This window comes from Lonchura striata, chromosome 6 (assembly GCF_050655825.1).
Source record: "Lonchura striata isolate lonStrDom1 chromosome 6, ASM5065582v1, whole genome shotgun sequence".
NCBI lineage: Eukaryota > Metazoa > Chordata > Aves > Passeriformes > Estrildidae > Lonchura > Lonchura striata.
The window spans coordinates 26,691,331-26,718,410 of record NC_140708.1 but is presented as its reverse complement, the minus strand read 5'-3'; the positions used below and the strand labels follow the sequence as shown (position 1 = coordinate 26,718,410).

At 38.2% G+C, this 27,080-nt stretch overlaps 1 protein-coding gene across 3 annotated transcripts in view; it reads left to right on the top strand.

The window, feature by feature from the left end:
- Positions 1–7,974: 7,974 nt before the first annotated feature.
- The window catches only part of LOC110473694 (adhesion G protein-coupled receptor A3), a 257,125-nt gene continuing 238,019 nt past the window's right edge, over positions 7,975–27,080 (top strand). The window contains exon 1 of one of the 3 annotated variants that reach the window (XM_085582610.1): positions 7,975–10,641. In XM_085582610.1, coding sequence (XP_085438736.1) covers positions 10,361–10,641 — 281 coding nt within the window. In that variant the 5' untranslated portion in view covers positions 7,975–10,360. Of the gene's footprint in view, positions 10,642–10,879; positions 11,178–27,080 lie in introns of those variants that run through there. The other 2 variants (XM_021536446.4, XM_085582611.1) reach the window with 2 other exon arrangements.

Here is a 27,080-nt window from a genome sequence, read left to right as displayed (position 1 = left end):
TTGCAGTAGATTTCCACTACCAAAAATCCATATCTGATTTGGATATCTATTTTTCTGAATGGCTATCCATATTTTATTTCTATTTTGGACAAAATTCAGGAAACTCTTAGAATTTCTCTTATGCAGAAGACCAGGCTGTCACAACATCAGTGCAGTCCCTAATTACTAATACGTGATTACTTGTTATGGTTTATTATCAATTTTGGCAAGATTTAGTGGGTGAAAGCCTGGCTATGCAAGTTCAGTGGAAATACAGTCACTACTTTAAATTATACCGTAACTTAGAAATATTTTATTTGCCTGGGTTATTTAAATACTCAGTAGTAATTCTGGGTTATGAATTGGGATTGTAAATTATGATGGTATAGTCAGGAGACAAAAGCAGAGCTTTACTCATCTGTGAACAAGGAATCAGGAGGCTGCACTGAGCCTCACTGGTTTTCCATCTGTACATGGTTCAGCACAACCATTCAGTGAATTTGACACAGGGACTGTGAACAGTAGCATCAGCAGATGAAGATGCCTGATTTTTGCAGTTTTTTGGAAATTTAAAGCTTTTCTGTTACCTCAACATATCAGCAGCTCCTAAGCACAGTGGAACTGAGGTTACCATGGGCTGGAAACTTCTGCAGTCTGATTTTCCGTCCCTCTTCCCCTGGAGGTGTGACTGTCACTTTTCAGTCAGCCTGGGCAGGTCTCTGGCTCCATCAGCACAGTGCCACTGCTGTGCCTGCAGGGAATGAGGCACGAGGTGCAGTGGCACCTGTTGAGACAGGATGGAGGAACACACCTTTGAATCACAGACCTCATTTAGGCCATGGACTTTCAGTTCCCTTCCTTCAAGGAAGGTTGATTTTGCTTCTGTCATCAAGATACAGCTGGGGAGAGAGGAGGGATCAGAAATTCCACTTGCAGCCTGTTGAATGAAGGGGTCTACAGAGAGAGCAGGAGAAGATCAAAGAAATAATTAATATATTCACAAGGAATTTATATCACAGACCAGTAATCATCCTAACCAAACAAAAAGTGGGCAAAGAAAGAACACGTGATCGCCCTGTTTTTAACTGCTCCCTCCCTGTTTTCTACCTGTTTCCCAGACACATCAGGAACCTACTTTTTTGGACACCTCCACTGCCCCAGACAGACACATACACTCTCTAATCATTATTTTTTACCAAGGTCTGATAATATTCTTATGCCCTCTTTGTCTGGGAAGAGTAAGATTAATCTTTAAAGAGAAGATGCATTTTAGTAGTCTCTTTTTTTTTAGAACTCTACTGATTCACCATCTGACAGGCTGTCCCTAAATATCCCAGTTGTATGTCTGTTTTTCCTTCACCTGGTACTTTTAACTATGGAGATATTTTACCTCATCATGACAATGAAAGGCAGAAGAAGGAAGAGCTAAGAACCCTCAGAGGAATGGAGGATGAGGGTTAGCTATATCCTTAGTCCTTTTTAAAGTTTTTTTTTTTCCTTTCCCCCAAAAATGAGAGAGTTGTTTGGTGTCCTTTGTTTTTATTTTCAGAGTATGTTAGTTATGTGATGCTGCTCCTATTCTGCTTGGCAGAAACTGCACCCAACTGTTTGGGGTCCCTTGTGCCAGGCACAACTACTAAGAATGGCTTTGCCTAAGGAGATTTAATTTCAAACAAAGGCAAATAGAATAAAGCAAAACTGTGACACATAGTCCCTTTTCAAACTAGGAAACTGATTCAGCCAAATCTGTTCTTGGGTCAGCATCTCTCAAACACTGGTCATTGGTGTTGGCTGGAAAGTAGAACACTCCAGAAAAGAAGGTATATCAGGTATCAAAAAAAGAACTTCTGGTATGTACACCTAGATTTGCTTATAATACTACAAGAGGGTTAGAAGCACCTTTAATTAGTATGTTTTTATCCTTTTCCCCCAGCATCTTGCCTAAGAGACATAGGCAATGCTGTTGAAGTGGTGGACTTCATGCACTAAAATGCATGTTGCCAAGAAGGTTCCCTGAACATGGCTTTGTACCCCCAAAACAGAAAAGATTGATCTGTGTAGTAGAGCACAAAAGCCAGCTGATCAGAAAGACTGGAAAAAGTTGTGGTTTAAATTTTCTGTGGTATTTTATCCCTATTTTACCCCTTTGCACTTGGTTTGTAATCAAATGCTTAAACCCATGCAAAAAAACCCCAAACCAAAACAGACAAAAACACAAATGGCGAAAAGCAAACAAACTCAAAAAGCTTAAAGTTGTTAAAGCAATTAATTTTGGATGCAGAAGGCTTTTTATAGGCCTGTGGAAACAAACCCCACCTTTCACTGGACAGTGCAGCTATTTGTTTAGGTGGGAAACGAAGATGGCCTCTTGCATTGCCGCTGCGGTGCTGGGAAGAAAGAGCTGAGTTTGGCTGAGCTGAAGGCAGAGGAGCAATTCAGTTCTCATTTCTGCACCCTCAGCTGAAGGCAGAGCCTGGGAATGGGGAGATTTATCTTAAACAGGGCTGGGAGATCATACTTGCTTTGTTTCCAGACTGTTGAATATAAAACTATTCTGAAAATATGTATACAACTTCCTTCTAGTCCTTTTTCTTGTTGCAGCAGAAGCAGCTATATCCCAAGCAAAAACAATGTTTCATCCTGTCAGATTTGGGTGGAAAGGGCAGGGGAGGATAAAACATGAAAACAATTAAAATGTTTATTTTTAATAGTGTCTGGCAGTAGTCAGAGGTTTTAAAACTATAAATAAACAAAGGTCACAGTTAAGGATGAGAAACATATGCCATACACATGTTTTTTAAGATTTGATAAAGAAAATAGATAATGACTAGTATTATGTAGATGGCTCTTCACCAGAGTCTCATTAAAACTGCAGTTGCAATATAGAATCAGAAGAATGTAAAATTCAGGTGTCTGTTCCTTGAGTTACCTCTGTTCTGATGGATTTAATGTCATCTTTCCCTTTTTTGATTTGGGGACAGGACTTGCTGTGTACCTGGTGGGGCCAGGACTTTGCCCCATCCCGCAGCTGCTTTTAAAACAAGTGCAGGACCTAAAAATCCACTTGTGTGCAGAAAGTGGGAAGTTATGTTCGGTGACCAAAAAATGCCGGGGCTCTGGCCGAGAGGACAAGCCCAAGTTCCTGGTTTTTGGTAGAAGATGAGGGCAGCTTGAGTACCAGCCCAGGGCAGGTGGCTAATCCAGCCACGGTGTGTGGTCAGCAGCCCTGCCCTGCTGCAGGACCGAGCGCAGGAGTACGGCTCCAATTATCAGAGCTATTTATGTGCACTTGCTTTTGGCAGTCCTGCTTTGGAATGCTGCTTGTAAAAGGTTTCATACTTTTCTCTTAAGCTTCTTAAAGGGCCATTATGCATTCACAAACATCCATATCCATCTGGTAAGGAATGTCTCTTAATTCACCAATCGATGCCATTCTGGAGTGTGATTCAGTATTCCAATTGTGCTTCCATATTAAGAAAGGAGGTTAGGAAAGATTGGGAAAACAGTACATATTACAAGAAAAGCATAAGGAATAATAGTTTTAAAAGAATTTTTAAAGTAATTCTTTTCACAATAGGCTTTTTGGACATTGGCATTTCTGAGTTTTAAGGAAGCAGCTACAGTCTCTGCTTTTAGGCCTGATACCATAAGATTCAGAAGTAGGTAGGGCACTTTAAAAGCACTAATATTTTCTTGAATCATTTCAGCTACCCTTAACAGCAAGTAAGATTTGCAATACGTATACTTTTTATTTTGCATTCCTGTAATTCTACTGCTTTAACATGTTTATTGACATTTGCTGCTGCTGCTGCTGTATATTGTACTTTAGTTACATAGCACTTCAATTTAACACTGAAGCTTTTTCTTCCCAAAAGTACCAAGGCAGATGACATAAATGGGTATGATGTCTTAGAAAACATGATGGCCACTAAAAATGCATAGGATGTATAAAAGCAAAGTCCAGAATTACAGGCAAATCTAAAGACATTAGAAACTGGGGAAGAAGGCATCTACCTGGCAGAAGAAAAGATCAGTTTCTAAAACACTTTTGAGGAAGATATAAGCTCTCCAAAGGATTTTTAATGAAACACTACATAATAATAAATGACACAACAATTTCAAGTGGTTTGAAGTGGGAAATGAAATTAAAGTGGAAAAAAGGGGACAGAAAATAATAGATGCAACTTTCTCCTTGTAAGGCAAGAGGGACAGAAATTTGTTTTTACAGAAGGAATTCAGGAAAAAGATGGAAGTGTGTTTATCTGAACTGCAGGATTATTGATATTAGCAGAATGTTGCACAGCTGTTAGTGATAATTGAATTTGTTGGCTCTTCATGTTAGAATTTCTACCAATAGACTATCTATCTTGGCCATAAAATATGACTTCACTTAAATCCTCTACAAAATTAGTTCAGGCCACTGTATACTTTATTTTTTAAATCAGTGTTCATGTATGAAAAAAGAGTTCTCATTTAGTATTTGATTTTTTTTCCCCTGTAAAGACAGGGAATTGGCCATTTAAATACAAGTTAGTAAGTAATTAGAATCACTAGCTATTCATGGAACCTTCTCTATCAGGCTACTCTTGGCATTCTGGTTGGATTCTGTGTAAGTGAGTGATGGGGATGAAATGTAGCAGGCAAAGCAACATTTTTCTATTTTAAGCATTTATTGTATAATGAGATTCTTATTTTAATCATTGTCTTTCAGATTATAAATCACTATTTTCCTTTTTTGTTACAAGGGAATAAACTCCCAAGCAATGAAATATGGGTTAGGTTATGATGTCTTTTTAATTCAGTGCCTGAATGATAGCACATAACCTGTCAGCTTGCTGGAAATCCTCGCCATTAAGTTGATTAATAAGGGAAATAATAAAGCAATAACTGCTTTTATTTTGCACCATCCATATATTGTCACAAGATGGGCGAGTCATGCAGAAAAATGCATTGATAAACTGGTTTTACCTCGTTGGAGCATCAGTAAGATTGCTGGGGGGCTGCCACACCTGACTCATAAAGGAGAGAGCAGGGCTTGTTCTGCCTGGAGAAGAGGAGGCTAAGGGAGGATCTTAATGCTGTCTACAATTGTCTCATGGGTAGCTGGAGAGCAGATGGCAAAGATAAACTTTTTTTCAGAGGTACACAGCAGAAGAAGAAGAGGGAATAGATACACTCTGCAGCAAGGGAAATTATTCTCAGAGCAAAGGAAAAAGTCCTTTGCAGCAAGGATGGCCAAACTAAAGTGAAATCCTCTTCAGTGCAGTGACTCAAAATACCACTGGACAAGCCCTGGGCAACCAAATGTATCTTGGAAGCTGTTTTAGTTTGGAACTTGGACCAGGTGATGTCCAGAGCTTCTCTCAAACAGAAATCATCCTGTCATTATCTGACCACATTACAACCCTAAACTCCATTAATGACTACTGTAAAGTGTATTTAAAGTCCATTAATGAAGTTACAGAATCATACAATGATAGAAGGGTTATGGTTGGAAGGGACTTTAAAGATCATTCAGTTCTAACCCCTCTGTCATGAGCAAAAATATATGTTGCTTTTGCTGTTTATATCTGACCCTTGCCATCTTCTGACTTTAGAATATCCACTTACCATTTTGTCTCACCTGCAATGAAGAGAGTGATTAATCTGACACTTCTGGAAGCACAAAGGAGGGTATTAAGAGATCGTCATAATTCAGGAAGGTGTGGAAAAGACTCATTTGACCTTCTTAATGCAGGGAGATTACAGAGAGAAAAAATATTTTTCTATGATAGGTAAGTAAAACTTGAAATATCTCTCTGCCTGAAAAATAGTCTGTTCTCAGGGTGCTACATTTTTCTTTTTTCTCTCCCTTTTTCTCTGATGTAAGGCATGCTGGTAAATCAGTCTGAATTCTCATGTGTCTTAGGAATGAAAAACACTGAGAAGCACTGGCATGTGTACATCAACATCCAAAAATATGTCCTCCCAGTGTATCTTGGAACCACGTGTGTGAGAAAGAGGGTGGCTCTCCTGCAAGCCCAGCATTCCTGCAGGAGTAGATGCCTGGGTCTGTGGGACAGGAGGCAGCTGCCACCCTTCTGCACTTTCTGCTCTGACTTCTGCAGGACAGCATTTCAATTTTCAGTGCAGCTTTGCAGCCTGAACCTTGCCACTTGTGAGACCTCAGAAGGTACAAGGTTAAAAAAAAGCTACTTCTCCTTTGGCTGACCATTCAGAAGAGTTGTTATTCTGCTGCTGCACAAGTAAATAAAACAGCACGATGAGATGAAGGCTCTAGCTTTAAAATATATGCGCCATCAACAGTATTTCTGAACAATTTAAATATGTTGTCTGAAGCAGCAGAGGGACTTGGGAACAGATGGAGTTGTATTTGTGGTCATCAGAAATTTACACTGACATATACTCCCTTGTAGGCATGACTTTTCTGGGGGAAGGGGACTTTGTATTATTTGGCAATAACCCTAAAGTATTCATTGGAGGAAAACTTGGCTCAGTTTTGAGAAATATTAAACACTTGAGGTTTTTCCCTTCAAATATCATTTATTTCCCTGTTGATATTTTTGTGATAATTATTCCACTCCCCCCTGATAGCTTATTATTATTTGCTTGTGATTTCAGACCAATAGTCTTAGTTTCGTTCAGAATTTTACATTGATCTCTGCTAAGAGCAAATAAAGCCACATTTTTTTTATAAGAGGTCTCTAACTTCAAGGACTTCCTTACTTCAATGAATTGTTCAGTGCAACCTTTTGGAAACCTGGTGCCCTGTGAGGACTGAAGTGCTCAAACCCTTTTTGATTTCAGATATGATATATAAATGTGAACATGCTGAAGAATGCAACATTAGGGAAGCAATGCAATGATATTTGGAAGTTTCTTACAGTATAATTTCTTAATATAAAACCATTTCAGAGGTGTTTCTGATTGCACTGATGCAGAATAGCAGATTTGGAAATCTTGTTTTGTCAGTTCTTTCTAACACAGCATTGTTCCTCCAGTATATGATTCCCTGCTCTAATTACTCCAGTCCTGAATTACTCAGTTTCCACATATCCTTAGATTACTCAGTCTGTTAAATAACACCGGGATGGTTTTGCTGAGAGTCTGTTTCTGCACTCAGTTTTATCCAAGTGATTGGTAGCAAATCTGAACAACTTTGCTTCTGTTTTTTATTCTCTGTGTTCTGGTATCACCAGTGCCTTGCATGAGCCTTTTTATGTACCAGGATTATCTCACCTCTAATACTGATGTATTATTAGTTCATTATGTGTGAAGGTAAAAATTCTTGGGTTCTTTCTACATAAATATTGTACTGCATATTTTTTATCCATTTTTCTTTCTTTCCTCTATCACCTTTCAAATAATATCTTTTTATAGGATTCCAAGCATCCCAGTGGAAACACACTCTGGATTGTGTTTCTCTCAGTTACTTTACCTGTCTTTTTTCTACATCAAATAATTTCTTTGTTTGTTTTTTTAATCATTCTATTGCAAAGGCTCACAGCCATTTGTGCTATGCTGGTGTGATGAGTAGCATAAGATACAGTCATGATGGAATAAAAGTGATGGGATATTGAGGTGATGGAGGAAATGGAATAAATGATGCATTGTTTTGCTAGTATCAATAAAGAGTGAATGTTCAAGGAATTAGAGGGCTGATAGAATGCCAACTTCTGGATAAGAAATGAAACAAAAGCCATGAACAAAACCTGTTTGTGGTTATTCAAGTTTCCATGGCTCTAATCCAATACTAACATGCAATTTTGAAATCCTGACAAAATTCAAATTCACTTATTTACATTCTGCCTCTCCATATTTCCTATTATTCTATAATACATTCTTGTTACTTAATTGCTGTGTAATGTCCTGTGATGCTAAACAGGTGCTGCTGCTGTTTTGTGCTTGGGAACGTGATCTAAATGAAATACAAACCTGTAATGCAGTAAATCACCTGTATCTGTAACCTTTGATTCCTTTTTATGTTGTTCATATTCATTCAGGCTAATGTTATTTTAACATTATATTCCTAAATTAATTTACATTCCCTTTTAACACTTACACATTCAGCCACAGGATAGAATTTGTCTCAAGTATTGTAATAAGGTCCTGGTGTGTGGACACACAGACAGACCTACTGAAAAACCTTCAAGCTTTTGATTCTTGGAAATAAAAATATAAAGAAAATAGACACATTTAGTAATTTTCTTACGTCCTTGATCTAAGAAAATGTATCCCTCAGTTCTATGATTTAATAAAATAACTAAAACAAGAATTTATCTGTAAATAAATGTTAAAATTAGAAAAAAAATTCATGTTTCAAGTGAATCTCTGGTCTTGTTTCTGTCAGCCAGAAACTCCATGTAATCAGAACTTGGCATTTTAGGGCTTCTCAAGTGTTTTTTAAGATCCCATGTTTGGCTTTGTGTGAAAAAGTAAACCAGCACATATCCCATTTTGATTTCTGACTAAACCAAGAGAGAAAACTTTAAGGAGAGATATTCTAAAATGTGTCCTTTCGATATACATGGGAATAATTTTGAGCTAGATTTAGAAAGATTTAGGAGAAATTAAAGGGTATAAGTTTAAATCTGAATCAGGAAAATGTCTTTGTTCTCTATTTAACAGCACAGACACCTAAATTCTCCAAGTATCTTTGACTTCCCAATAAACTCACAATTCTCTCTTTGACACACCAACCCCAGCTGAGGAGCTGATGACCTGTGCCATGCTATCTGCTGTGCCCGTGCCCAAAGGTGGCACCCGAGCTGCAGGCACACAGCTGGAACTGGCACTTTGCAACCCGACACACTGCAACGTTTCAAATCAAAGTGCCACAAGTTTCTTTCTTCCCTTCTTACAAGGGAATCCAGGACTGTAGTGCTGTCCTAAGACATGGGAAATGTGGTTGTTTGCATATCATGAGTGGGTGGAAGATGTATCTTTCCCAGTCTGTGAAAATGAGTCGCTGCTGCCAGCATTAAATGTTCTGCTGTGCTGGCTGGTGACAACTGAAGCAGCATTGAGCTCTCAAGGTGCTCAGGTCCTTTTTTAATTGACTGGGGAATTGTTTAGACTGTGAGATTTCAGGGCAGGAACCATCATCTGTGCTTTTAAATCATCTCAAATTTTGACGTTCTTGATATTTGTAGATGTCAGTGAGGAAAAGTGAAGATGGCTGAACTTTTTGTCTTTACGTGTAATAAAGCAAGAAAAACAGATGCATTAGGAAGTGGAGGGGAGTTTCCTCTTACTTTTTTGCCTCTAATGTTTTGAATATTTTCTGCCTTTACTCTAGAATTTGAAAGATGGCTTAAATGTGAATGTAAACCTTCTTATTCCCCAATGAAACAGTATTTTAAAAAATACTTTCAGCATCAGTGAGGTAGGAAACAACATTAAAATTCTGGTAGCACATGTTTAAGGGCTGAGTTTGATTGAAAAATTCCATTTCTTCTCAGAAAGGTTAACTCTGAACAAAATCTATGCTACCACCTTAATAAATGTGTATTCTTCACTTGCACTTTCAAAAACAGTGTGAATGAGACAGAATTTTTCAAAGCTAAAGGAGCATTTTCAAAATGAAATACATTGCGTTCTTTATGATAAATAACATCATGCAACCACAGCAATGTTGAGTGGTCTCATGAAATACAATCCATTTTGCTGCCTGCCAGTAAGCCTTACACAACTTTGCTTTTAAAAATAAAAGAGCAGAGGTTGTAATATTTATGATTCTTTAAATCAACAACTGTGCAGAAAAAGATTGTTCCTGAAAGATTTCCTATTAGCCTTGAATTTCACAAGGGCACTACCCCTTCTATCACTTATTAATACTATAGTGCCCAAAGGCTCCAATTAGGTATTAGAACACAGTGATAACAGGCACTGTAAATGTGCAAGACAAATCTTCCCTAAGGGGCTATAATAAAATATTATTTTATAAAACCCAAGTAATTTCTTAAAATAGCTTTATAGCTATGGCAGACTATTACTAAGTTTGGCCTACATCCTGCAATGAAGATGTGCCTTGTGAGTCTCCATCCAGTAAGTGAAGGCAAGGAACCTGCTCTTTTATTAAAGGGCCATTAAAAATGGAAGTTGCTGTTACGATGTGGACCAGCAAAAAACCCCAACAGGGTAGCTCGCAGTTAGCGCTGAAAATCGACTCTAGAAGTTACTAGTCAGATCACAAAATACTATTGAGAGTGCTCCAAAGCCACCGAGTGCCATAAATGACAGAGAAATACAAGTGGAAAAGAAAGGTGCTCGTTGACCTGGATGATGAAGTGTCTGACTGCTGATCAAACCTTTGCTTTAGGTCATGTTCACAGCACTATCTGAGGTGTCTGAAGTCAGCTAACTGCGTGGACCCTTCCCGATGGCAGCGGCCGGACCGTGCTGTCCCTTGGTCTGCACCGGCCCTTGCCCCAGTCCTGATCTCCCTTCCCACAGCCATAGGTGCGCACAGCACTCAGCACACGCGCTCCTCAAGCGCGGTGGCAAAGGTGGCCGTTTGCAGAACTGCATTCCCGACCCACACCGATTTCCCAGCTCCCGATTTCCTGCCCCGTGCCCGGGCTGGCCGCGCCTCCTCGGTCTGCGGCGCGTCCTTGGCGCATCTGTCCGGTTCCCCGGAGCGCCGCGGGGCACCGAGCGCAGGTAGCGGCGCTCGGGGCGCTGCGCGGCCGCGGGGCCGGGGGGCGCGCCCGGTGGGCGGCGGCGCTCGGGGGCCGCGCTGAGCGCCGCGGGGTCCGCCCAGCGCCGCGGCGGCACGGGCTGCGGCAGGAAAGCAGCGGCGGCTCCTCGGAGAAAGGAGGAGGAGGAACGGGGGGGGTCCCTGGGAGCGGAGCCGGCCGCAGCGAGAGAGGCGGGGCGGGGTGGGCGCGGGGGGCGTGGAGGGGCCCGCGGAGCGGCGCGGACGGGCGCGTGCCATGCGCGGCGCGGCAGCCGGCGGCTCCCGCTCGCTGGCTCAGCATGCGCGGGCTGTGCCCCCGCCTCTGCCTGCTGGCCGCCGCGCTGGGGCTCTGCGGGGGCAGCAGGAACTGCCCCGACCTCATCGTGGACCGCTGCCTCTGCGCCGCCGAGCGCGCCAAGGGGCCCGGCCGCCCGGCCCTCCGCATCAAAGTGGTCTGCACCGGCGGAGACTTGGTGGAAACTTTGCAGCCCGCCGTGCTGCCCAACCGCACCGTGTCCCTGTGAGTACGGCCCGCGCGGCGGCGCGCACCTGGCGCGGCCCGGGGAGAGGGGCTGGGGGGACCCGCGCTCCGGAGCCCGCAGGACCGCTCCGTGCCCATGGCAGCCCCGAGCTGCTCTTGAAAAGTCTGTGAGAGTTTGGGGCTGGTTTTTTTATTTATTTATTTTTCGTGTTCAGTTGGGAAACTCCTGCTGGCGTTTGGGTCAAGTGCTGGGGGAACCCTGGTGTAAATTGCACGCTGCTGCGGGCGGCGGTGGGAAATGTCAGTGGGAGCAGAAGTGATGGAGCTCTCTGCTGTACCTCTCCGCCAGCAACGGGACGGGCTCACGCGGTCCGGGCAATAAATGAATGGTATCGGTAACGCTGAACTGCCTCCTGGAGTGCCGTGTCATTAACTGGTTTTCCCTTTCTCTCTCGACTCCTCTAAATAAAGTTTGGAATTTGATGTCTTCTTTTTAAAGATGAGTTTCTGTACAACGGTATGAAACTCCCGTTCAGAGTTGTCTGGTAATTTAAAAGGACTCTGCGTATGGTGTTCGGTTTTTGGTTTTTTTGTAAACTAGGAATTAGGTTATGATACTTCGTTGCCTGTTGCACATAGCTACAATTGAATAAATAGTGTCTTATAATTAAGGCAGTAGAACTTTCTGTGATTGTATCCTCAAGTACAGCTGAAAGTAATGTCCCTGTAATGCACCCAAGCAGTAATAGCTCTGTGACATTTACCCTTTGGATCATACACATATCAACAGATCTTTCACTGTTGAATTTAGTTCTGTTGACAATTCCTGCTATGAACATCTTCACTGTTCAGTGCATTTTCTTTAAGTCAACACTTTCAGGAGGCAACTGGTAAAGATAGTAATTCATAACATCTGGGGAGCTTGTGCTTGTAAATGTACAGATGTGCTGTGTATGCTCCAGTTCAGTTTCAGCTATAACTGTTGAGTGGCTTGATGCTCATTATCTGTATGCTGATTATTTATTTAGGAAACTTCTGCTCCTATACAAGAGACAATAATTGCACTTCCTCCTAAATTTTAATAGGCTGGTTTGGAATATTACGTTACTTACAAGTGTAAGTTTTAACCTCAGTGATAAATTCACTGCTAATTCTATAGTTTGTATAACTGGCTATGTAGTTAGAGGTGGTACTCATCAAAATTATAAAATGTTGACATCTTGGGGAGTCAGGAACTATTTTTTCCTCTTGGATAAAGAGCTGTAGAAACTCTCACACTCAGCATGTCTGCAAAGGTTTTTCCTCTTAAACATTGATTCTCAGTCTTGTTTAGGTTTTTAAGAAACTTTTGCTGAGGTAAGTACCAGTCAATGAATCCAGCTGACCAGGAGATCAGCAGAAGTATGTATTCACTGCAGTGAAAAGAAATTGAATTGGAAACAGAAGTGAGAAAAGATGAACGGGGAGGTGATGTGTTTGAAGTGGTAGGTGGGAGGATTTGCTCACTTATACATATGATTTAAGACACCAGTAGCAAACTTGATCCTATCACCCTAAACACATTCAGATAACAGTTGCTCAAAGCTCATTAGAAAGGTACTGTGCTAGTTTTTTTTTAAACTTTATCACAAATACCTGAGAGCTGATTAGTTGGCTCCAGTTGATATAAAAGATACAGTTTTTGGTTTTTTTTTATTGTATTTCTTATGGACAGGTATAGTACTATGTATCACATAAATGTATCCCTTTTCCTCTTACAGTCTCATCTCATTTTTGAGAAGGATTTTTTTCTTTCCCAGAAGTAAATTTAAAGCTACATATTGAAGGTAAAACGGAAATCTGTATTAGTAGTTTTCAGTAGTGAGAACATACAGGTGAAAATTTGATTGAATATGTCAAATATTTTTCTGATGAAACTGTTTTTTTATGAATTAAGTTACACCTGTGGGATTTGGCCAGCTGTAGAAAATAATGATAATGAGCTCAAGTATTAGCGCTCTTACATTTGTTTTTGTAACTGAATAGGAGATGGAGGCAAAAGATAATACTCTGGTAGATGCTTCCTGCTTCCGTTCAGTTTTATGGGCCCACAGAGAGAAAGAGAGCTTTAACATATGGAACATAACCTTTTGGATTGCTTTAACAATTCAGAAATATAGAGGTGAATAAAAGAATATATGTTCAGATGCAGTAATACTGTAATGAAACAATGTAATAAACATTTCTGGGGGTTTGGGACAGATGATTCATTATATAGGGATGCTGTTTGCCTAGTGCTATGATCATTTGGAAGGCAAGATCAAAGCCAAACTCTGGTAACTGCTCTGTGGAGTTGGAAGAGAATTACCTCTGCTTTATCTCTTAAGCCATTCAGATATGGAACATCTCATTTACATGCTCAGTAATGGTACTTATCAACAAACTTAGAAGTTATGATTTGGTAGCTTAATTGAAGCTTGAGTTTAGTGGCTTAGGTTCTTTCACCTAAGTGACTGTGGGTCTTGACTGAGTTGGATGGTTTAGGCTTTATGGTATGTATATGCTGAACTATTGCTACTAGGAATACTTCTCTCACAGTGACTACAAACTAGTGTGAAGTCACTGAAGAAATGCTTATTCTTGACATGTTTGGACCAATTATTTTCAGCTTATGAGGTGGGGTAGTCTGCAGAGTTTTTTTGAAATCATATGAACACTAGAGCTATTCAGAACTGTCTGAATGCTCCTGATGATAAACAATCACAGTAGAAATAAAATCAAAATATAAGCTGATAAAGCATCTATTCCCTCTTTATTTTATATTAAAACCCAAACCAAACAAAAAACACCCTTGTTCTGGACTCTGTTTCACTGTCTTTATTTAGTATTTTACTGCTTTGGAAGCAGGATTCATGAGCTTGATGTGGATCAAAAATAAAAACTTAGCTGTAGCTTCACAAAGTATTTACACATATCTTGTTAAGAGCAATTCTAGTCTTTATGGATTTACAACATGCATTTCTTGCTTTGTATTTTGGGACAGGATGGAGAAAGGGAATTACCTTTTTTTTTTTTTTTTTCCCCATGAAGAATACAGCTGTTGAATCACTAATTTATGGGATCTACTCTCACCATTTCACTCACAGTAGGCATTGAAGTGTAGACCCAACGAGGAAGAGTCACATCACTTCAGGATAATGTAGTTTCCTCATTTTAGACTCTGTGGTTGAATACTTGGAAATTCTTGTATGAAACCAATATTTTACATTTTTTTTAATCAGCATGATTGGATTGCTAAAATGTAACTCTAGGGAGTGAGACAATTTGCAATCTTCCGTCTCTTCTGTGTTGACGGAAAAATTTGTTGTAGACTTTTTGACTGAGTTGCTGAAATTTGGGCTATGTGGAGAAGTTTGGCTGCTTTTTACAATGTGAAACTTCTGCAGTTTGAAATTTTGGGAATTAGGAGATTGGATTCTCTATTGGACAGTATATTGGTAGATTACTTAAATACTTTTTTCTTTCATGTCAGATGGTGTAAGAAACTTCATGCTTTTAATCTTGGAAGTTCTCAGTTCAATACGTATCACTTGGGATCACTGAGCAGAATATACATTGAAGTTATAAATGCTATCAGTTTCTGACAGTAGCTTCACTATTTTTTCCCCTCTCTCAATGCAACAGAAAGTCTAAGATGTATACCAATGGTTGATAGTTTTATGAATTTTACCCACAGATATACCTATTGAAAAGTGTAATTTTAAACTGTCATAATAGAAATGAAGAAAAAGTGAAGAAATTAACAAAATTTTTGGTAATGTATGGCTTATATCAATTGTATATCTCATAGGATTCTTCATACTTTTTATGTCTGAGTCTTTCTTCTGATTTTGGAGGTTCTTCTGAATTGGAGGTTGTCTCAAATTCCTCAGAGTCTCAATTTCAGAGTAAGGCTACATGACTCCAGTGGTAATCTATAGCATGTATGAAGGGTGTTCATCTTCAAAGCACTTCACAAACATTAAATAGTCTTCTGAAAGCAGCATTGCCTCACTTTTCTCTGTCCCAAAATTACTTTTATGTCACATTCATTTATATCATGTCCACTGGAATTTTTTCAGAGTTATTATATTATTGTGTTTTTTTTCATATCTACTCTGTTTTTTTATATGTCTATATTCAGTTTAGGATATATCAATATGGTTTATTTGACATAAGCATCTTGTTTTAAAAATAGATCACAAAAATGTGATATCCCAAAGAGTTCAGCGTTTAAGCTAGCCAAAGCAAACAGAGTTGAAGAAAGACTGAACAAAAAATATTATTCAGTAGTTTTATTTCCATGTCTTGAAACTCACATGTTCTTCTTTATTTATTTGAGACCTAACACAGCATTATTAATTTGTAAATAAGAGCATTATTAAAGAAGATAGAGTGATTCTTGTTATAGAGGTTTTTGCAAACATTTTCACCTTGGTTAGTTTACTGTGTTCACTCAAAGTGGCAGGAAAAAAAGAAAAAGAAACAGGTTTGCTGCTCCATTATTTATATGTATATACATATTTATAGATTGCTTTCTCTGAAACTCTTAAATAAAGAAAAAGAAAAAAGCATTCTGTGGAAAAAACTTCTAACAGGGAAGCCTACATAAAAAGACTTGGAAGGTCTGGGACAGATGGGAGAGCAAAGTATGGAGAAGATAAAGATTCTAGTGATGAAAAGTCTTCAAATATTACTCAAATATTAGTCTAATCTTCTTGATAATACATTTTATATATTCATCTAGACTGGCCATATCATATTTTATTTTATTTTTGTTTATTGTGACAAGAGTATACCTGCACCTGAAAAGTACTAGTAGTGTGACCACTTCCAAATGGTGACTTTTTTGGATGAAATTGATGCATTTGGCATCATTGGAAATTGTAACCCAAGAGGAGTGTGAAAAGAATTCCACTATGGAAAAAAGACTTTGCATAGCAAATAATGTTCAAAATACAATAAATGCTACTTTAATTGTTACCATATACCATAACTTTTTTAAGGTATATGAATCATCCTGAAGTTTCTTTCTCTATTGTTATTAAACTTTAAAGGCCATAAGTTAAAACAGTGCCATATGTCATTCTGGTGCTTTTACATCCTCAAGTGTAACTTTTTTTGAGGAAAGCACTTTATGTGAAAGAATGGGATAAGAATATCTGAAAACAGATAAAATTATTCCACAGTATCAAACAGTTCATTAATTTGGTGATTTAATGTAGAAATCAAGTCCTATTTTTGTTGCATACTAGGAAATTTTCAGTATTGTGATCTTTCACTTAGTTTCATTCCAGAGGTAAAAATAAACTGGTGAGGATAGCCAGGGGGAGAGCAATGCATGTGGGAAGGGAGTTTTATCATGTAAGTATATGATCTGATACCTATTGAGAAGTTCTAAATGAAGCTGAGGTTTTATGGTATGGTATAATTTGTCAGTTGTCTGGCTGCTGACCTTGTTTGCCTTAAGCAAGAAGAGATTTAGTATATCTTATTGACTCCCTTATCTTTTTTTTTTTGGTATGTTCACCTAATATTCATAAAATCTATTTAATTTTATTGATCTAAAGATATATGCAACAGAAATTAGTTTCTGAAGTGTATGTATTTGTATCTCTTGCAGTGAGTTGATGCCAGGGAGAAGGTGATTTGTGTATATGGAATCTGCCTTTATATGAAGCTGCATGAGTTGCTGGCCCTTGGGATCAAAATACTGTCATCCCTTAAAATAGATTGTTCTTAAAAGATTTGAAAATATGCCTTTTTTTTTTTTTAGTTTTCCTTTTTATTTTTTTTTTAGTTTTGTTTTAAGGCATTCTGGAACGTTTCTTGAAGTATATTTTTCTTTCCTTGTCCTCTTCTAAATATTCTGGCAGTATAATAAAATACGAGGAGGGGTGAAGAGTAGGGTGTGCTGAAGTGGTTAGGAGAGAGCTGAAAGTGAGGAGGTCCAGAAAAAAGGGGTCCAAACAGTGTTGTTAAAAGGAAATTCCAAAGGTTTAGAATTTTATATATGCTGTCCTTTTTCTACATCCTCAGTGTTTTAAAATCACAAATTTAAATTATAGATGCTTTAAAACAACAGAATCACATTAACCCCTGTGATGCTAGGAGCCCATTTATTACCAGACCCAGAAACTTTCTGGGCAGAAATAGCTGAAGAAAAACTGTATTTTTGTGAAAAGTTTCTCCCTATTTGAGACCCTCTGTCATCACAAATTTTGCCACTATTGGATTCAGCCATGTTCCAGCTTATCCATACCTACTTTCCTCACTCATGTCTTTTGCCTTGGTTTTATAATACAGAGCTGGCATAAATCTGAAAGTTAAAGGGCAGAGTACCTTTACCAAGGCAGAACTTCTGCTCTAGCAGCCAATAGGAAACACACATTTGTATATTTGCAGCTTGCACCCTTTGTTCATGCACATCTGAGAACCAGGGCTTTCACCAGCTTGGTTTTCACTACTCAATAATATTGATGCATGTTTTCAAGAATTGCTCTTTATGCCATTTGACTTAGATTTTTGTGGAAAAACAGCCTATTGGTTCTAAACTTCCCCCTTTCCATGTTTCTAATGTTTCCAAACCCTCACATCAATAAAAGCATACAAACCACGAATAGGTTGGGTATGTACTTATCCAGTCAACTGTGATTATTTTCTATCAGTTACAAGTTTGCTGTCTATTTCTAGACTTGTCAAATATAATTTGGCTAAAACCCCTGTATTATCTATAATATTAACATTTTTCCTCTACTTTAGCAATTATGTAATACAGGGAACACAGTTTAGGCTTTGTTCTTATTCATGTGGCAACAAGCCATTCTTCACCCTTCTCTTAAAATCAGTTCCAACTGTGTTTTCATGCCTGGGACTGATTTGAGACTATTCTGAAGTTATGGTTAGTCATGAAATCTCTGCTTTTGCAATTTATATTACAGTCTTGCAGAGTTGTTGACAGTTTCTTTTCTGTACTTAGTTGGATATCATCTTATCTGAACAGCAGTTTGTCAAATGCATAAACAGTTTGCCAATAACACAAGCACACAGGGATTTATGGGTGTTATGCTCACAGACCTGTAAGTCTTTGCAAAAACCTGAGCTTGATTCCTAGATCATATAGAATCTGAATTTGCTGATAGCTGTGCATAAATAAGCAAATTCTTTTAAACTTGTATTTTAGCTTGCCTTTGCTCATGAGGCTGGAAGGACACTGGCCTGTGTTTTCAGCATTTCTATTGTAGGCTTGGTACACCACACAATGATGTTTAATGGATTTTTTATGTTATTATGGTATCATTATGGCTTTCAAGTAACCTGGTAAGTCAAGGTCTCTAAATTATGAACATTTATGATTCTCCTTGTTTATTGAAGAATTAATAGCAATCAAGATGATGTCTCTTTGTAAAACCTTTCTCTTTATGTTGTGAGATGGCCTGTCCCAGAGAACTCATGTTTTATAGTCAAAAGTATCAATTGTGAGGGTAAAAGTTTTATGTGTGCTATGACTTGAGAAAAGAAAAAACTGCATTATAGAATGGAAAATAAGGTTAAAACTAGTAATAACAAAATCAAGCCTGGAAAATGTGAAGAAAAACATAATGGAAGAATTGAATATAACATTATTGTATATTCATATTTCTCTGGCAACATTTGTGTTTATATTTGCCTTAGAAATTAATGTATGTGGTACCAGTTTCTCTGAGAGAGGAGGGGTGGAAGGAGATAATAATCTGTTGGTAAGCAACTTTATTATCAGATTAGCTTTTATAGAATTTTCACAGAAAATATCCTGAAGTGTCAGGTAAGATTTCTGTAATGGAATGTGCTGGCACAATCTGGCACAACAGGACACCTACAAGCATTTAAGAGAGGGGGAGAAGCAAAACAGAAGTATTATTAATTCTGAGGAATAAAATTTGCCAGCACTCCTAACTCCTGTGAACTCCTCACTCATGGATTTTTATATATTAATGTGTGCCCTATCTGGGGAACTTTGCACTAAGTTCTTTGTCTTGCATGGACCATCCTCTTTACTTTGTCCCATCTGTCGCATTGCCAGAATCTTTCAATTCTACACTTTCCTTTTGAACGCCTGTTATTGTTGATACTTCTGCCTGTGTTTTCTTCTCATCTGCATCTTGTTTTTATTCACTGATTATATGAACCGTAGGCTGCCCGTGCATTTCTAGAAAATAAAAACCCCTCTCCCTCCCCATCAGCTCCGCTCTTGGTCCTCTGCTGTGCTGCACTTCTGTGCCAGTCTCTGCAACTTCACTGCTCTGTGCTGCAGCCTCTGCCTTCAGCTCAGTCTCCACCACTTCTTTAGTCTTGCGTGACTTCCCAGTTTCTTTTGCTTTTCTAAAACCCTCTATTACATCTTCCCTCATCACCTTTGATCCTTGACTCATTTTACTCTTCTCTTCTGAACTGGTTGAGTGGAACTGAAATAAGCGAGGACATGGGTCCTTAGAGAGATCTGAATTAAGTCCTGGAGTTCAGCCGTGCCTGGAACTGGGGCCAGGCAGATGGAGTTGATCCTATTAGACAACTTCGAAACAAGAAAAATCTTTTTATCTCTAACTCTCCCTCCTTAGATCTTATAATTAAAACTGCAGCTAGTGGAGTAGAGAGGTCTGAATGTGGTTGTGTCAAGCAGTGATTCTATATTGACCCACCAGCCACACCACTTCTGATCAGAGGGACCAGCCATGATGATCAAAGTTGTTTTCCATCCTCAGCATTACATATTGTTTAGAAAGGAAAGGTCTAATTTCCAGTTTTCTCCACACCTTTGTGGCAACATTAAAACAGTATTGCAACTGCTCATGAAAAACTGTGAAATGTGAGTAACACAAATAATTACACTGGTAAAGATGAAATATTAATGTTTGCTGTTACTCTTCATACAGTTGTTGAGCCACAAAACTTAATGTTTACATTAGCAAATCTAAGTTTAAGGGGCTGTATCCATTTTTTCTGTGTCACAGCTAGTATTATTCACATTATTATTATAAATCTTTATCTTAAATTAGATCAGGTTAATGAACTGTTCTCTGCTATTGCTGAGAAATATGGCTATTTGTCAGCTGAAGTAACAGTTGACAAATATGTTCTAATTTTGGAAAAGACGTGTTTTTCTAATCATACTGCAAAGGAGATGTAGGAAAGGAAGCAGTCAAAATGCATAAATGGAAACCTGCTCTCCACTGGAATAGAACAATGTGTTAATCTCTCAGTAATTGATGTCATCATTTTAAGACTTTTTTATTGGGAAGGCATTCATTAATTCTGTTGTAGCAACATTTTCATAATTAGGGTTTTGTTTTACTGGAGTCTCTGATGCAGTCACACAGCAACTCACCTGTACCAAGGTAATAAAGGGTGAATAACAAAATCTGGTTACATTATGCTTCATGTAATTCTTCAAAGTACGGTATTAAAACTTTTAAAGGGATTCGGATCTATCTCATGGTGCTTAGAAAACACAGTCAAGGTGTGGGAGTTACAACACCAGATATCCAGGTAGCTGTTAAACAGTTATTCTCTGCCTGTGAGAATATCTGAGGTTTGTTTCTTTATCCCTCCATGTTTGGCAAACAATAAGCTCTTGGAAAGTTAATCTGCTCTTTGCCTGGACTGTATCATGTACAGGTCTTGTGGAAGAAAGTTAAATACTTCTTTCCTCTAATGTTGGGAGACTGGTAAGAATATTAAGTCTGTCCAGTGGGAGCAGTAAGACATCAGTTGTGGTTTTCTGTGAATCGAGACTTCCTTTGCTTTCCTTTCCTTTTTTTAGCACCAGTGCTGGTAGGGTCACACAGAGGTTTTAGGGTTTGAGGACCTGTTTTCGTGGACCCCAAGTATACCTGAAGAAGAGCAGAAGAGGACAACATTAGAGAGATGAGCATCAGAAAGTGACTTGATGTCAGTAGTAGATGTTTGTTTTTTTTTTTTATTTAATGTGTACAAAACTAATGCCAGCTGTTGTTAAATTAAAAGTTAGCCGGCATATTCATATACTTGCTTATAGTCCTTATGGAGCTCTAGCAGATATCCTGGTTCTGATGTCTTTGCTTCTTTTTCTGTTTAAAATAATGAAATTTTCAGAAAATTAAAAAGTGAATTTTCTAACACTTCCCTTTGTCTTTCCCTTCTATAATAAAAGGATGAAAAAAGAAATTCCTAAGACTTAAAATGCAGGGGGGGAAAACATTTTATTATTTATTGCTGTACTATCATAATTCTTTTCCCTTTCTGCACAATTGAAAGTTATAAATAACAATATAAAGAGTCAGCAATATAGATTGATGAAGCAAAAAAATAACCCTGAGCTAAATAAATGTAATAAATTATAATCTGCATTTAGAGTAAATGAAGTTACTGCTGTAAAGTACTTCATGATTATTGATTATCATTATAAATTTGTTTCTAATAAACTGTTATTTTAAAAACAATTCTAATTAATTCATTTGTGCCTATATTTAATAACAAGTTTATTAGTGAATTGATGTATGAAATGGCCTTCATAACAACTTTACACAGTTGAACAGTAACTTGCTGACTAGGACAACATCTCTTTTTAAAATAAGTAATACAGCAGTATTGCTAATTGGATGAAATTGCTTCATATGAAAATATCCTCCATATATTTTCATATATTTTTAATAAGACTAAGGGAGTTTGTTGCCTGACTCTCTGTGTAATTAAATGCTGTTGAGTTTTTGTTTCCTGTAGTTACCTTTGAAGAACTCCGGTCAACTATTTTGGTGTTGTTATTGTGACTACTTTGCAAATGGAATACTTGGTTACTAAGCTATTTGGTAATGAAGAGGGATTAGATGCCAAAAGATTAGAGCAAATAATTTTTTAATGCTAGCTTTCCAAAGTACTTCTTTAGCCGAAGCAGAGTGATTGTTTTAAACAAATAAAATCCCTCAAGTAATCATTTATTTAATAGCACTTAAGTCAAGTTGGTTTGTTTTTTTTCTCTGAAAGTTTCTGTCAGAATAGTGGCACTGAATTACATGTTGAGCCAGTCATTCCATATGATTAGTCTATTAGGCTTTTTGGTTGGCTGGTGTTTTCTTTTTAAAATGGGGATAGGTAATAAAGCTTTGGAAGGAGCTTTAGTGGGAAGAACTGTGGCAACTGGGTTTCCTGCCTGTTTTTGCTTGATGCTTTGCTGTTTTGTGTGAATTCTCCATTAATAATACTGTTCTTGAATTGGTGAAGATATGATAAATGGACTTTAAAAAATATTTATGTTTACACAGCTTTTAATTTTCTCCAGTCTGGACTATTAATAAAAATACATGTGGCTGTCCTGGACCAGGCTGAAGAGCCATGGATTATCCCAGTATCTTGTCTCCAGACTAAGCATTTTTAAATCAGTTGCCTACAGTAGAATAACATTTTGCTATTTTCCACAATGATCTTGTCTACATCACAGCTCAGACTTGTAGTTCCTGTGCATTTGATTGACCAACATGGGTTGGTTTTCCACAGCCTGATCCAGCCCCCCTGCAGATCCTGTGACAGTTCCCTGCATTTGGAGCATCCCATGGCAAGAAGTACCACAGCTCAACTTCCTGCTGGCAAGGAACCATCCTGCTTTTGTGTATTTCCAAATTCCAGTTTGTTTCAGTCAGAGCTGACATGGTTCTCAAATCTGGGAGAATGGATCAGGTTTGGTCTTCAGCAGGGGACTTTGTACTCTCTGCTTTTTCCTTATTATCTGTTTGTCACTCTCAGTAAGCTGAAAGGTAAGGGGGTGATGAAATGTCACAATGTAATTAAAGTTAGTTTATTCTACTAATAATATACTTTCTTCTGTTTTCAACACTGTGAAGCAGGAACAATGATAAAACTTCTTTTTATCAAAATCATTATATTTAACTCAATCCATGGGAGAATGTGTTGGTCTTCTAGGAAAAATAAAAAGCTCCATTCCTGCTTTTAAAATTTTGGATTAAGAGAAAATGAATAAAAGTTCAAAGTCAGCTTTCTTATTGGTTGGCCTAGTTTTCTTGTGTCAGATTGATAGATTTTCCTGTTTCCCTCTGTATTCCTGAACAGTAAGAGCATCTTCAATTTTCATTGTGTGTTGAGGCCAGTATTTTGTGCTTGTTTAGTTCTTGGCATTGCAGAAAGTGGAAAGGGAGATGGTCTGACCGAGAAAAAACGTGCTAAATTGCAATAACAGCATGCCAGTGGAAAAAGGTTTTGGAGGAGGTAAATGCCTTCAGAATGTGTAGAGTGCTGGTCATTGGTCTTTTTAAATTTAATTTTTTCATTGTTAAAAATAAGTTTCTTTGGTTATTGAGGCTGGCACTGTATTTGTTCAGAAAGAATGCAGCATGACTCTGCTGATTGATAACACTGAGTTACTTCACTTTTGTTTGCTTCACTTTTGTCTTTCACTGTATTCTATAGTTATTATATACTGAAAGAAGTTGAGTAGATTTTGTTATGTACTGGATATGGGCCACAACACTATTTATCTGAGACTGGAAGAAAATGAATGAAACTGGAAGTGGAAAAATTCTGATTTTGAGCCTGCATTTTTTGACGGGGGGAAACAAAGGTAAAAACATTGAGAATTTTATTTTATACAGGATTGTACTGCTTAGCCAGTCTAGAAGTCCCTCTGTAATGCTCCCTCCCTATTCCCTTGGAATAGTCTCTTCCCATTATTTCTGTGGGACATGCATGAGGGTGATCCTCTCTGAACATCTGGCCACAAAACCTGTGATTCATCCCTGTCTCTTGGGCTTTTACCTTTGATTTTTTACTTTGTTCTGCACCATTTTCCTGATACTGTGCCGTACTGCTGGCTATTTTGGCTGTGCTCTCTTGGGGAGAGGGGGTTTTGGGTTTGTTTTTGAACCTGCAAACTATGGGAGCCACCTTCCAGTAGCTGAGGAGTAGGAGAGTCCTCTCCTTGAGCCTTCAGCAGGAAAATCTTTGCCAGTTTTGAGCATTCAGGGTGCCCATTGTCAGATTAACCCTGAAAGACGAGATGTTTAGGGACAGATTTATCACATGCTTACACCCCATCAACTGAGTGCTTTTTGCAGCAGGAAAAAAGCTTGAAATTTAGATAATTTCCTCCATGTATCAGTCTGCCTGCATGGTTTGGACATTTACAGACTGCACAGAGGAGATCCTGCTCAGACATCAGAGGCAAATCTCTTCTGCCAAGGTCTTTGTACAGGTCTGGAGAAATGTGCCTGTTGTGGGCAGTGAGTCAGGGTGGGAGGCTGCCCTGCAGCAGGAGGATGCTGTGGGGTCCTGATGGGTTCCCCAGCCCTGAGTGGTTATAGGGGATTGTGTGCTCGTTTTGAGCTTGCAACTGTTGTGTTAAAGTAATATTTTTTAGTCTGTTTTTGTGTTGTAATTAATAGCAGATACTCTGCAGAAAAAGACATGCAGATCACTGAACAAGTAATATTTTATTAAGGTTAGTTTTCTAGTGTTTAAATGAATGGGAGTGAAAATATTAGTTGATGTCTTGAACTTATGAATATTCCATTCACTGTCCAAGTCTTTTGTTCCTCTGCTTTTCTCTGATTTTCTGTAAATTTAAGTGATCAGAATGAAGAGTCCTATAAAATCCAGATTAAATTCAGCATCGATAAATGTTAAATGAAAAGAGATATTTGGAACATTTTAATTTTGCTTATACTTTGGCTGTGAACGAGGCACTTGTTAGCTTCAGGAGTGATGCTCTGGAGGCAGGATACACCCTGTGAAGAGGAAAACTCAGAGTAGTCAACATGCATGACAATAAAACATCTTGTTCCTGCTGTGTAAGCCCACAGCTGTGCACCTGCATCGTGGACACTGATTCTGACACAGCTCTGACTCTTCCACTTCAAAATGGCATAATGGGAGAAGGAAAGGTATAGAAATATGCAGAGTTGTGAGAAAGCTTGTGTGTGAGGAATGATGAGTGTCTGAGGGGCTTTTATCCAGAAAACCCCTAAAGTGTGTTAAAAGTAAATAGGGAACATTTTTCACTGTTTTCCATATTACAGGACTGAGGAGGCAACAAATTATTGAAGTTTCATAAGAAATTAAAAGTAGGTTAGCTGCAGAGCTTCTTGCTGTGGTTTTGTATTCACATATCTTCTCTTGACCACTGTCAGAGACAGGACAGAGTTACAAGGATTCTTGTCTGACCTGCTCCTGGTGGCTTGTTGCTGTATTTATGCACAATCCAGATGGAACACACAAAGTTCTCAGGTCAGGTGAAATGATTACAGCCTGGGGTAGCTTTGTAGAGTTACATGGATCACTTGGTGAGCTGGACTTGATAGATCAGCATTCATTTTTGCATGGCCAAGAATGTTGTCATGCATCCAGAACAAAGAAAATAGTTTGCACTTGCATGTTCCAGAAAACAGTTCCAAAATTGTGTCACTGAAAAGCAGTTAATTTTAATGATGCATAATCAGCTAAACATCTGTTTCTGATGTGATATTGCTAAAAGTGCAGTGATAACATCATCTTGGATCCAAAAGTGAGGAACAAAAAGCAGAATTAAGGAGTGTTACTTTTGTTTGTTGCTACTGAGGAAAAGATGACCAGAAAAAGGTGTTACATTTTAGTTTCAAGCATGATTTAAGAACTACAAAATCTGTGCTGTATCCTTGAATATGTTCTCATAAATCTGTTTTACTTGGTTGAGGTTAGGAGGTTGTTTGATCATTTTTCTGATCATCATAAAAAAAAAAATTATGCCTGCTGTCAAAGATATTTTAATTTGGGAAATAATAAGGTACAGTTATTGAGAACTCAAACCAAATGAATTCAGAATAAGAATGCAAATGAAAATCTGTGTAAGAGAAATTAACCTTTGGAAGGCATAGGAACTGTGATGGAAACTTTTTACCTTCTTAAATTAAGACTGAATATTAAACTTCAATGAATTAGTGGTTTGACATGTTTGTTACTGGGAGGGGTTCTTGGCTTTGTGATCACATTGTCCCTCTGGGCATTAAAATAAATGACCTGGTGAAAATCTACTTCTAGTATGTATTCACATGTACTTATGTGAATACTTCCAAACCCATTATTTCAGTGGTTTTGGGTACGGACAGAGAAATACCAAGGCAATCTACGCACTGTTTCTCTCTGCATGGTAGAAGCTGCTGGTCTAGTGTATTATTTGTAAACGTGTGACTCATTGTTTCTCATACAGAAGTAGAATCCTGCTAGTATCAAAATAGTGTTGTTGACTGTGCAGAAGTACACTGTGTATTTGGAAGTACTCAACACTGGGTAGGTTCCAAGTGTCTTTTGGCTTGACGGGCAAACGTATTCACCAGGTGTACTTCATCTGTGAATAGTTCTGCTTTGAATTCTGCCAAATACTTCAGCTCTAATTTAACTCTTGAGATGTCAAACCCAGTGGTTTTAACGGTGGTTGTTTATTATTTGATGGTGCACAATTAATTCAGTTTCTCCATCATATTTCATACTTGCCACTTTACCTAAAACATACTGACCACAAAAAAGGTATTAGCAAAAGAAGGTGCAGTTTAAAGATAATCACTGTGTCTACATTCTTCTGTAATGAACTGTATTTCTTCTTTCCTTGTCTGTTGCTGCCATTAGTTTTTTTTATTGAGTAGTAGTAGTTGTTGGTAAAGAGGATTCTGCTAAAACCCAGTATAGCTCTAAGTCAGTGTATAGCAGCTTTATTGCAGAGATGAAAGTCATGAAGAGCTTTGTAATTTGAATGTTACCATCCTTTGATCTTTAAGTTACTCATTAAGTTTAATGTTTCAGTAGCTACTGTTTTGAAGGTCTTCTTCTGTACCTTGTATTAAAAAAAAAAAGAAAGTTATTTTTGTAATTTGGCACTATTTCTTTCCTGTACTAGGAAATGCGACCTTTTAGCCATATTAAAAAGATTTC